Raw genomic sequence first — 13,260 nt, 5'->3', positions numbered from 1 at the left:
CTGTTGTCCAATCCCCTTTGCCAACACCAATTGTATATTCTGAACTTGTAAGATTGAACAACATCACAAGAGGAAATAGAATAGGTAGTATGTTACAACCAGAACGAAATAGCAAATGAGTTTCATTATTTATTTAATTGAAGCGACCAACAAATATCATTTATCTAATGCATTTATATCGACATGAAAATTAATCTTTATTTTAAATATTCAAACTTTTGATTGCTGACTATATCTTATATATTCAATCAATAAAATTTAAAAAAAAAACAATTCAGTAAGAGATAGGAATGTAAACCTTGTACAAACAGCAAGTATACATGTTTGGCTATCAATTTTCTTGTAAAAATTGATTATGATTTTAGTTGAGCGGCAAATGTAAGCTTCTGCTAAAGTTGAAAACAAATGGAAATGCGGTTGTTTTGTAATTCATGTCTTCTTTTCAAACATGGATGCATACTTATATCTACACAACTCCGTTCAGACAATAACGCGTGTACCTGACTGCGATCGGGTATACCGCTAAACAATCAGCAGGTGTGAACATTTCGGTCCACGCTCGTCCACCTGTCACAGCATCACGGGGGTCTGTGATTTCGAGTATACTAATTGACACGCGCATATAATTGTTTATGATTTGATGCATGTGTATGGTTTCACGACATCAAATATATCCCGCCCAACTGCTTTTACTAGTAGCATTTAATAGAAGCTTGGGTTTGTAATTGAATTTAAGGTGTTTGTTTTTTTCAACAACCAATCAGAATTCGTATTAGAGAACATTACCTATATAACAAATAACTTATGTCCATTTGTGCAACACATCTTACCATGCCACGTGGTAAGAAAACCAATCAGCATAAATGGCCATGCGGTGACTGTAAATTGAATACGCATGATGTTTATTGTGTGAATCTTGTGATATTTGGTACCACTCCAAATGCCAAGCTGTGACGGCCACGCAGTTCGAGTCTTTTTCAATTTCACCAGAAGCGTACATCTGCCGATCATGTCGCTCCAATGGATCAGAGTTCGACTACCTGTGCGGTCTTACAAGACTTAAATTGGTAAGTCAAATATTCATGCAAATTAGACCGAGAATATAAGCAGATGTAAAATTCGTGTTTTGTTTATTATTGTTTCCTATATATAAGTATATACCGCAATATTAAATAAATGTAAACAATACATACACTTTTTTTAATGTATGTGAATTCTATGATCACCTGCTTATAATCTCGTTCAATTTCCCTTTATTTTAAATGTAAATGTCACTTAATACATATCTTGTAGAAACTGTCTTTATAACTGAAAATGTCTACTTATATATGTGTCCCGTAAAACGTATATTTTAAATGTAAATGTCACTAAATACATATCTTGTAGAAACTGTCTTTATAACTGAAATTGTCTACTTATATATGTGTCCCGTAAAATCTTTTCACGTCGCCCCACATATTTGGCAAGATAAAACATCTGAAGAAAAGTCAATTCATTTCCATAAATTTTTGGCAAGCAAGAAACGTTCCCAAATCAGCAGCTTTTTTATGGCCTCAAATGTCGAGTTTCAGTGTCCGAGGCCAAAACAATCTTGCGGCAAAAAGCCATGTCAACGCAAACGCGTGAAATCATCAAAAACCAGGACATAGAAAAACTGTTGAAACCAGACCATTTTCTTCATGGGCTAGTTCAGTATACTGACTTGACATTGACATTTTAATTATTTATAAATTTTGCATTTTTTCATTTTAGTGGTAAATACAAATAAGTAGTCAATTTCAGACTCGTCACCTCGTCAGGTGCACTTGCGTAAAGTGAGAACTGAAATATGTCTACTGTCAATGACAGTATTGTATTTGTACATTTTAGAGCGTGTATGTTTTTTATATATATATATGCATTGTATTTGTATCTAACATGGTTTTTATATATGTGGAATAGATTATGAGATTTACTTTTTATACGTATATTGTTGTTCGACATATTTTAACAATATTCGAAATTAGTTTAAACAGTATTTTAATTAACTCAGAGACAAATATACAAAATAACGCATAATTTGCAAAAGGATCTGGAAACAAGCTTAAAGTTTGTATCACTCAATACGGCTGTCAATTAAGTTTCGATTGAACAAGTGTTACAAATATACTGCAATGTAAGCGAAGCTTCATGTGTAAAATTTACAATTTTCACTTTCCATAGTTTTGTTTGAGGACGTGTAAGATTTCTATTAAGGAATTTTTTAAAGTTTGTCAATACTTCTAAATTCTTGAGGTACCGAGTTCCATAATTTTACAGCTGACGGCAAACAGAAAAGATGCTGTATAATAGTTTGCTTTTGTCTGAACTGATGATCAGTTTGTATAATCATGAGGATCTGAGTGTAAGGAAGGTACAAGTGTGTTTTATTGTGAATGATTTTGAGATTTAAAAAAAAAAATTTCTTCGATCTGATAAGTTTTTCCCAACATAAGCCTTTATATAACAGTTCTATGTTAACAATGTTTGTAGCACCTGTCGCTATCCTGCCAGCTGAACTTGCTCTATTTTGTCTATAAGCTATTGTGGTAGTGCATCCAAAACAATATCAGCTTATTCTAATGAAAGATATATATAGAGTCTGTAGAGAGTTTCTATCAAGAACATATTTCAGTTTCCTCAGTGTACCTAAACGTATGAAAGTTTCAATGTGGTCAACCAAGTCAAAACTAGAGGACAAGTATACAACAAGATGCTTATGAGATGTCACATTAGATACGACTGTATTGTTCATAAAAAATATTGAAATGTACCGATTAAATACATAGTAATTTTATGAATGTTGGTAAAAAATTATATGTGTATGTAACAATTGGATTTTAACATTTTTTAACATTCAACAGACATTTATATTTACATGTAGGCTTTGCTTAGAATTATAGAAGACTTTTGTCTAAGAATTATTTCGTGGAAATCTACTATTTTTATACATCGACTTCACTTCAATCATCTGACTGCTATACATGTGTACAGTGAACTTTCTTTACATGGATAATTACAGTATTTACAATTCATTTAAAATAGCAAGGGTTTTAGAAACAAAACTGCATTTTCCACAAATAAATCCTCTATTCTCATCAGTAATAATGAAAAATAGTCCATGTAAAGAGATATTACTGAACATGTTACAATACAAAACATATGCTATATATGCTCAGTTCTGGATTGTTAAAGTCATTCTAACACTATGAATATGTAAGAAATATAAATTGATTACTCCAACACTAATGGCTCATTGCCATATATCACTGAAGGATATACAATTTCTGGAAGGACAGCATTGTTATAGAAATATTCAAGTTTTGGAAGATACTCCATCCAGAGATCTTCATCAAAATCTACAGTTTCCACAAATATTTCATTCTTTGTACACAAGACAAAATCACACAGGGATATTCCATACACCGCCATTTGTCCGATAACTTGTGTGTAATATGCATGTTTCCTATTAAGGGTGACCTGTGCATTTTCATCAAATTCCAGGCACGGTAAAACTTTGCAAGCTTCATGAATAGTTTTGTCCCATGTTGACAAGGGATTTTTTAGCTCGATTACTACCATTCCTCTAACGGGATCTTCCAGAATTCGGTCTGCGGATGCTCCTAAAAAGGGATGTTCCTTGTGAATTCGAAATCCAACTTCCTTCGCTAAACAACGATTTCCCGTTTTGTTTTGTAAATCTGCGAGATATCGCTCGATAGCCTGACCTTCGGCATCAAGCCCAAACTTCATGGCTGCTTTTTTCACAGAGCTTCCATAACCAAGTAGCTTTTTTAACAAACATGTTGGATTTGTTGTCGACCTCCTTTTAAACTCAGAATGAAAATTTGATGCAGTGATTCTAACTGATCGGACCTGGTGCCATAAGGCTGATTTTGATTGAGACATAGTTTTGGAATCAATTTCTTTAATGTCTTCATCAGAAACATGCAGTTTTTTCTTAAAATCCTCACATGCGTCTTTGATATCTTTCAAACTTGGAGGATGTACATTAATGAAATGTGTACTGATTGTACTTTTTGATGGACTTTCACTTAATATGCTAGCAGAAACCTTTGGAACACCATATTTTCCGAAACCGCATTGAGGCAGGATTTTCTTTATACTGTCAAATAGCTGCTTTCTGGCCTCTGAGTTCACAGTTCTGTCTGCTGGATGTCGTGGATCGGTTTTTGTCATCTTGGGTCTCTCCTTAGAGCCAAACTTGGGCCTGTAAAACAATATATGTTGGTTACATTATGAAAATCCTTGTATAATTGTAAAATAAAGCTCTTTATATATATTTCCTATGCAAATGTGTAAACAAAACATGCTTGGATCTAGGGGGGGGGGGGGGGGGGGGGGGGGGGGCTGGACCCCCTTTTTCACACACTTTTATTGTAAAATTTAAAATTGTAACTCCTTACTTATGTACTTTTATATCAGCTACTGTCTTTGCTTGAACAACTCTTTCTGAGGGTTTGTTCCACTGCTTAAGCCTATCCGTACATGTGACATCATCTGGTACATTATTTAAGCCTTCTGACACAAAATCATCAAGGGCGAACAGTACTGCCGCAACATGGTTACAGGCTTCTCCTTTCCTATAATGAAAACAAAATGTAATCAGAAAGTGAAAAATATATGATTAATTTAATATATTATTTTATATGCATAATAAATAATGTCTTATTTGCATTAGGTGGCAAAACTGTTATAAAAATAAAATATAATGATTAGTATTAAATAAATGTACAGGTATTCACATTTCAAGTCTAACTGAATTTTTCCTTTGTTTATGAAGGAGGGTGTGTGTGTTAAATTTAGGTGTATACTAACATCACACAGGTGCCAAAGGAACACTCCCTGTATAGTGTACAGGTGATAGGCTAATTTGGATATATATACACAACCTGACAGGTGTCACAATGTGTGTGGAAGTGCTTATCTATACACATACATTATCAGTAGTTACTACAGGCATGTAACATTTTAATTTGAAAAGGTCAACACGATTACGAATACAAAATTATTTATTTCATTATACATACCCGGCGACACATTCACATGATCCGCCAAGAACAAGTCCAGAAGAGGAGCTGATACATGTAAACACGGTGTAATGTTTACGGGCCATTGATGCCATGACTTGAGCCTTGCACAGAAATATGCTGTCGGGTGATACCGCATCATCTTTTACAGTAGCTGTCTTTAACTTTTGCACATATCCGTCTTTAAAATACTTAAATGCTTTTAAACTTTTAAAAGCTCTCAGAGAGTCTTTATCAAACGTTTTTTCCCTGCTTTCTACCAAATACTTTTTAAGTTGCTCGTGACAGTATTTCTCCGGCACATTTTTTAATGATGTAGTCCATGTATTTGCCGACAGTTTGTTGACAAACCAATCTCGAGTGAAAAACGACATCGTTTACGTTAATGGAAGAAAGAAAGACATGTCTCTATATACATACGATTACCCTGGACTATTAATAGTTCAACTCTTACTAAAATGTGACGATGACAATGGCGGATTACTGTTGCTGGTGCTGTTTACATGTCAGCGTCTCTGCACGGTTTTGACAGCTCCAGGTATACGTATCCCCTCAAGCATGTCATTACTGAATATAACAATGACCTTCCTTGATGATATTTCTTACAACTTTCACTAAAATTTTAGGCTGACAACGTCGGATGAACGATACTGCAGCGGAATTACCAATCTCGTTAACGACCGTATTTTGACACTTCAGGCTGCCCCCTCGGCAAAATTTTGCAAAGGGGGATAACTGATATCGCACATGCGCACTCGAATGTGAAAGTGGTCTATTGCTTGTTATATAATCAATATTCTACGTAATAAATTGTCTTTAAATTAACCAGGTCTTTGTTGTTCCTTGACATTACATGCATAAGGGGAGATAACCGCTACTGAAGTTAGAGTGTTTGTGTACATTATATCGATTCATGGTGCACTACGCGACAATGATGCACTAAAAATTGATTTAACAAGTTCACGTTCCCAAATTATCAGCTGTAAGTATGATTTTGTTTGATTTACATAGTAGATTAAGGTAGATTTGGGTGGATTTGGGTGGATTTGGGTAGATTTGGGTGGATTTGGGTAGATTTGGTAGATTTGGGTAGATTTGGGTAATTCGTCGCGCCCCAATGGTCCCCTCCCTTATCTCAAACTAATAAACAACTCCAAAAAATGGTAGCATGGACTATTAAATCTAACAATATTTATTAATGAGACTAAAAGCATGGTCCCAACCCATAGGAAATGAAAACTTTAATTTACCATTGAAAATCACAATACAGTTTTTGAGGATCGACAAGTTTGGCGGAGGTTAGGATGGAAGAGAAAGCGGTTTTTTGGGATTCCATTAGCACAGAAAATGCTGACATTTTAACCGTGTCACTGGTAGATTGTGTCTCTTTCTCGTGTTGGGGTTTCACTAAGAATTCAACAAATCTCATCCCTAAACCTTGACATACCAATATGGACATTTCTGCGGACGAAATGACGATTTTATTCGCTACAGGGGGGCGATTGCCCGAGATCCGAATTTCTGATAACAATTACTGTGTTTCGTTCACCCTATTATACAAATCTAGGAACGATAAATCGCCTTCAAGCTCCATTGCCGTAGTGTCCAATACATTATGACGACCTGACTCTGTAATGACAGATACGACAAAAATACCCATTTTGACACATTGAAATTGATGTAAATACCTCGTGGTTTCTTCTTGTCTGGACCGAGACCACAATTAGCTTCGCTATATGTTTCATTGTAACATTAAAATTCATAGTAAATTCCCAATATCTCATATGCAAATTTCCATCTCACCTGGCCAAGACCAACATGTGAGAAGCAAAATATAAAAGTTTCAACATAACATGTTGGGCATTTTCTGGAGATAGCTGTCAAAATGTGTCACCAACGTGGATTATATACATCCGGGTCAGGGGTAGAGGTCAAATCAGGACTTTTCACACAGGACCCTGGCGCACAAAATACATGATCAATATTAATATTTTACATCACAAAACATAGATTGACATCTCTACTATAAATTTACATTACATTCATAGACAAAAATCAAGTTCAAACAGGCATTTGATTTATTTCCATGAAATACATACATTTCTGAGGAGACTTTATTCGTGGGGGCCTGAACCCGGAAGTACTTAATTGTGGTCTTAGTCCATCTGACAGAAGTGTCTATCTCAAACAAACGCTTGAAATATCTGTCTTAACACGTTTAAAGCCTTTGTTTCAAACGCTCAATTGATCCGGAAAGGGACTCTCTAAATTTTGACTTCGCGGAATAAATTTCCGGATTCGTCATTTTTTTGTCGACGCGACAATAGGAGCGGTAAATTTTTAATTTTATTTTAATTTCAATTTTTCAAAACACGAGCGGTAAATCCGACGAACAACAAATCAAATTGGTAATGGCCTAATGTTATAATTTTTGCGAAGCACCTCTACATAGCTTCACTGACAAAGATCGTAAATACAGTATAGCTTCACTGACAAAGATCGTAAATACAGTATAGCTTCACTGACAATGATCGTTAATACAGTGCAACTTCAGAAAACCGAACACCTCTCAATCTAATTAAAATTTAGATGGCCATTCTCACTTCGTTCATGTAACGTAGTGAGAATGACCATCTCAATTTCAATTAGGTTGAACAACTCTGAATACCTAACGAATTGTCATTGTACGGAATTGGTCCTTCTTTATTATAGTAATAAAAACCTGCCAAATACCAATACAATAATATTTTACTTGATTGTCACACATCATTTAAAAATGTACAATGAGGATAATGATAAAAGCTTGTTAAAAATGTACAAGATGACATTTATCTATATACACCATAGCCTACAATGTATGTCGACGTTCTGATTTATCGCAAGATATAAAACTCCAATTTACTGTGATTTACTGTAGCAATATCAGGTACACATATTAAAAAACACTCCCTGTTCAGTCTGGGGTAAGTTTCAAGTGTTGAATTTTGTTTCATACGTAAAAAAAATCGAACGTCTATGCTTCATAAAATATATAGATTTAGATTAAAGATATTGAGGTTCATATTTTGCAGAATATATACAAACCTGTCTCTGGCATTTAAAGAATAAAATCGTTACTTAGTGTACTAGATTGTTGATTCACATAGGAAATGTATTTCATTTTCAACAGTGTTCATACAAAATGAGCATACTCGCTGGTCCTCCGTTAAGTTTGTGTAACGACCAGTCTCTATCACTAGAGGTAGGATGTGACGTAGTATTCAGAAATATATAATCCTTTTTGAAACATCTGTATGTCCAAAGTTTGTTTCCTTGGTTTCGTCGGTTTCTCCATATATTTTTGAACCACGTATAATCATTAGACACGATGAGTGCATTACTAATGTCAGAGACATGTATATATGTCTCTGCTAATGTTATGCATTTTTACTCTAATTGTAGTGGTACTGTTAAGTATTGTAACATATAAAAGTTACTCGCGAGTTTCTTCACACGCGCTACCCACGCATTGCCTCTTCTAGATGACCATGAATTTCTACGTTTTGAAGTCGGGAATACATCCTGAAAATTTCCTTACGCTGTTTTGATAAACAAGATGACCAGCCCGAATGTCCATGAGCTCCGATATTTGATGCAGTGCTTCCCTCTGAATTCCGAACACCGGGCCGATTTTGAGTCCGGGACCTGTTAAATATACCAAAAATTACTTCTGAAAACCGGCTTACCTGAGCGATTATGACACGAGGTCAGGCCAGTAAACCTTGAAACAACACCTGGTATTGTGTGCAGCATTATTGTCTCGGGACCTCCGTATACATGCAGGTGATTTGTACAGGTATCCAATATATGCCCCAAGGGGGCATTATGACGGTAGGTCCATTATATAATCAACACGACAATTTTGAAACAATGACACGCTTCATTGAAGCGCGTCGATTTTTGTATCTTCTCAAAACAAGTAGAGCTAGAAGCCCGATCGCGAGTTTCGCATCTAATTTAAATGAGGTCCAAAAGGGGTGTTTTTATATGGTGTTTTTTTCTTTCTTGTAACACTTGGTAATGAAAGAACTCTTCAAATCCTCACAACGAAGCTTCACCGGATGTAACAAAATGCATGTCGATCGTAAAGTGCAGCAGTACATGTAAAAATACTGTTTATAACTGCAGTTATAATTAGGGCTCGGACGATACAGTGATTGCACGATCCGATACGTATCACGATACCTCACCTACGATCCGATACGTATCACGATACCTCACCTACGATCCGATACGTATCACGATACTTTATTTATGGTATTGTCAAAGTAATGAACAACTTCAATGTGTGATTTTTTTCCAAATTTTATTTATTTGTTAAACACAAAGTTCGACAAGTAACAAAACTATTTTAAATAGTACTTTCAACCTCTTGCCATAGGCTCAATCATTTGAGTATTGCATGAATTGACTAGTGAACTGAGGAAACATAAAAATGCATTGCATCTTGACTAGTAGAATAAAAGAAAATTTCAACTTATCTGGACTTGAAGAATAAAATATTAACTAATATGTAATACATGATGTAATACATGGAGCTCTATATTGTCACAGATTCAGAACTGCCTTGCATACCTTACATATGGTTTTTGTTTTGTCAGTCTTCCTGATGCCACTGCCATCTTTGATTTTTATAAACAGGCTGACCGATCGTCTTCCACACGGACGATTTTGTGCCTTGCGGCGTAACTAACTCATCCCAGTCGTCCATTTATAAACACATTTAGTCTAGCAATGGTTTTGTAATCTACTATTTGATTGGCTAACCATGTAACAGTCATCGTGAAACGACCAATCAAACGCTTCCTAACATAGTGCCCCATTCCCGGAAACGAGACTCGCAAGTACTTTCACTTTCAGAATTTTCGATCTTTCGGTGTTTGTTTACAATTATTTTACTTTAAAAGCTTTGTTTAATGGATTTCAAATGATAATATGAAGCAATGCTTTTTGTTTTTCACAAAAATATAGCGGATCGATACCGTATCGTAATTTGCTTCTTTGGATCGATACTTGTATCATGTTGAAGTGTACCGCGATTCACCGATGCATCGGTGTATCGTCCCAGTCCTAGTTATACCAGAGACTTGTATATCACAGAGACTGGCAACAGTCTATATATCTTACCAAATATCAGCTATGCCCGGAAGTATCGGAGTGCCTCGTTTTGGAGCCCGAATTCGTCAGTCGCCGCCATATTGATTTCACCGCTTCGTTGAGCCTTGATCTACGCTGAATTTAAAGCAAATATTGCGGCAAGATAGAACGAGATAGCACGTAAGTTATATGTTTGGTTTTGAGATTGGAGCAGTTGAACAAAACTGTGTATATTTTTTTGTAATTCCATTGATGCTGCAAGTGTAAACGTCATCTTCAAATCTCTCGAGAGGCATATGAAAATATAACCTCGCCGTCCCCGCATCAGACTGTGGTCAAAATTACCCAAACGATCCTGGATACTTCTTTTTTTTTAGCGAAGTTAGGTTTTATCTGTTAAATGATATATTTTCTTTGATATTTCTTACATAAATGTTTTTAGTTTGAATTTGGTCTGACGTTGAGAAAATACTTTATTTTATAATAGAAAACGGGCACTTTCACGTGATGAGACAGACTCGAAATAACATGTGATTAAACTTTGGGTCAAAATTACCCAAACGGTCCTGGATACTATTTTTTTTTCTAGCGAAGTTAGGTTTTATCTGTTAAATGATATATTTTCTTTGATATTTCTTACATAAATGTTTTTAGTTTGAATTTGGTCTGACGTTGAGAAAATACTTTATTTTATAATAGAAAACGGGCACTTTCACGTGATGAGACAGACTCGAAATAACATGTGATTAAACTTTGGGTCAAAATTACCCAAACGGTCCTGGATACTATTTTTTTTTCTAGCGAAGTTAGGTTTTATCTGTTAAATGATATATTTTCTTTGATATTTCTTACATAAATGTTTTTAGTTTGAATTTGGTCTGACGTTGAGAAAATACTTTATTTTATATTAGAAAACAGGTACCGAAGAAGCCTCTTCCCTAAAGAATTTTTGCTGTATTTTCAGTTCCAATTTTCTCAATCAGAAATTGTGAGTTTCTATGTTTATAAATACGAAGAAGTGTTGATCATAATACAATTTTTTCACAAGCCAATACTGTAATTGATTGATCATAGAGCTCTATATTATGCATATTCAAAAATTAATATTAAACCATTGATTATTTTTGAGCTTGGAAGAAAGTACATTTTTCCGGAAATTAAAAAAGTAGCTATATTTTCTCAATTGAAAAGGTACATTTGATATTACAAAATAATTTAATATAATTAATTATAAGAAAGTCAAACTGGCCTACAGTTGCCCCACAGCCAGCCATGGATAAATAATTACCCTCATTATGACAGGGGATACCCCTGAAAGATGTATATTATGTAGCAGGAGTGGAAAAATGCACACCCAGACCGGGGTTCAAATCCGGGACCTCCGAACACTAGCCGGATGCTCTACCAATTGAGCTATACCTCAGGTCGCCAACAATCGACCCGGTCCAGTTCCGCTACATATTATACCCCCCTTCCCCCATGGTGAAGTAATTATATATAAAAGTTGGTTTATTTCATGTGTTTTGTTTTGTACCTGTACATTGAATTTTTATTTTTTAACAGAACAACTTTAATTTGGTTTTCAACTTGATCAATAACATGCAGAATACTTCATGCTTAGTAAAAGTTTTATTTTCTAATGTGTAGGAATGTAGTTCATATTGAAATGTCAGGACCATTGCTAAATATTTTTCCTGATGTGTGCATATATTTATTACAGGGATATACTTTTGTTTTGACACCATTTCTATGTGAGGACACAGGGAGTTATAAGGCTTGAGTAGTAATATGTGGTAATTTTCTGGATTTTCCTGTAATATAGTGGGATGTTTACACTTAAATATTAATATTTCTCGACCCTCAAGGCTACTGATGGGGAAAACATTTTGTGAGATTTATTCAATGTTTCTAGGCCAATGATTTTTAAGTCAATCACAGATTAACACACATATCATCATGACATGACACTGGATAATCTGGCAAAGTTTCAAATATCAGCTACATTTGAAACAAAAATTGATAGCATGTGATAAAACAGTGGCCCTCTTCATGTGTGCAGTGTTGAATTATGAATTTGTTGTAATATCATATTTTTTGTTCATATAGACATGTATATCAATAAATGGCCAGTTTTTAGCTCATCTTTTCGAAAAATAGCGAGAGCTTATGTTGTCCTTTTGACGGTGGTTTTTTAAATGTTGAGTTTTTGGTACAAGTGTTGAAAGGCATAGTAATTTATGGTAATTAATATAGTCCCTGTGGGGGTTAAGCTATCCTCTGCCAGAGTTAAACTGAAAGATTTTTTGGGGAAAAAACAGATTTTTCAAATTGTTGGACAAAATTTCAGCGTTAAATTTTTGGTGCAAGTGTTGAAAGGTCACTTTACAATTGTACTAAGGTGCTGATATTTGGCAATAGAGTCCCTCAGGAGTTAAGCTATCCCTTAGGCCTGTCAGATTTAAACAAAGATTTTTAAAAAAATCTTTTACAAGTTTTTGGACATAACTATTTAAGCGTCAAGTTTTGGTGCAAAAAAATAGCTATTCCTGGAGTAGAAATTAAAAAAAATTGGACTTTTTCTTTTTAAATTTTTTTTTTTAATCTTTGAACTTTTTTGTAAGTTTATGTTACAAAAACCAATGTGAAAATGCTCACATTAGACAATTTATATACCTGTCCTATAAATTTATATACCGAGACGAGCTATGCTGTTCTCCAAGAGCTTTTGTTTTTTTTGTTCTGCAAGATAATTAATTTATTTTGTATTTGTTCATTTCAGAATGCCAAAACTAAAGAAAAGAAAGTTTTTGGGTGCCAAAAAAAAGTTTTTTGACAGTAAAAAGAAGACTTCGAAGAAGCCTGAAGTTTTTGATGACAATCAATACATGCTGTTGCCTGGTGTGATTAAGGAACCTACTGACGTTGGCTCTGATAATTGCATCACATGTGGATGTCGACCACAGCTTTACCATAACATCATCGCTTCTGAACATGAATGATGGGACAGATGGCAGTCAGACAAATGAACCTTGTGATATCTCTTCACGTCTTTCAC

General features: G+C 34.8%; 1 protein-coding gene across 1 annotated transcript; it reads right to left on the bottom strand.

The window, feature by feature from the left end:
• Window positions 1–3,231: 3,231 nt before the first annotated feature.
• On the bottom strand, window positions 3,232–7,147 carry LOC117319516. The gene is made up of 3 exons (XM_033874305.1): window positions 5,070–7,147; window positions 4,446–4,622; window positions 3,232–4,249 (listed from the first exon to the last, which is right to left on the bottom strand). The coding sequence occupies exons 1-3, from the start codon at window positions 5,441–5,443 to the stop codon at window positions 3,253–3,255; spliced, it is 1,548 nt and encodes a 515-aa protein (XP_033730196.1). The 5' UTR covers window positions 5,444–7,147; the 3' UTR covers window positions 3,232–3,252.
• Between the last annotated feature and the right edge of the window lie 6,113 nt (window positions 7,148–13,260).

The sequence above is a fragment of the Pecten maximus genome, unplaced genomic scaffold, assembly GCF_902652985.1.
Source record: "Pecten maximus unplaced genomic scaffold, xPecMax1.1, whole genome shotgun sequence".
Taxonomy (NCBI): Eukaryota; Metazoa; Mollusca; class Bivalvia; order Pectinida; family Pectinidae; genus Pecten; species Pecten maximus.
The sequence above is the reverse complement of the archived record's forward strand: the minus strand, read 5'-3'. Positions and strand labels throughout refer to the sequence as shown.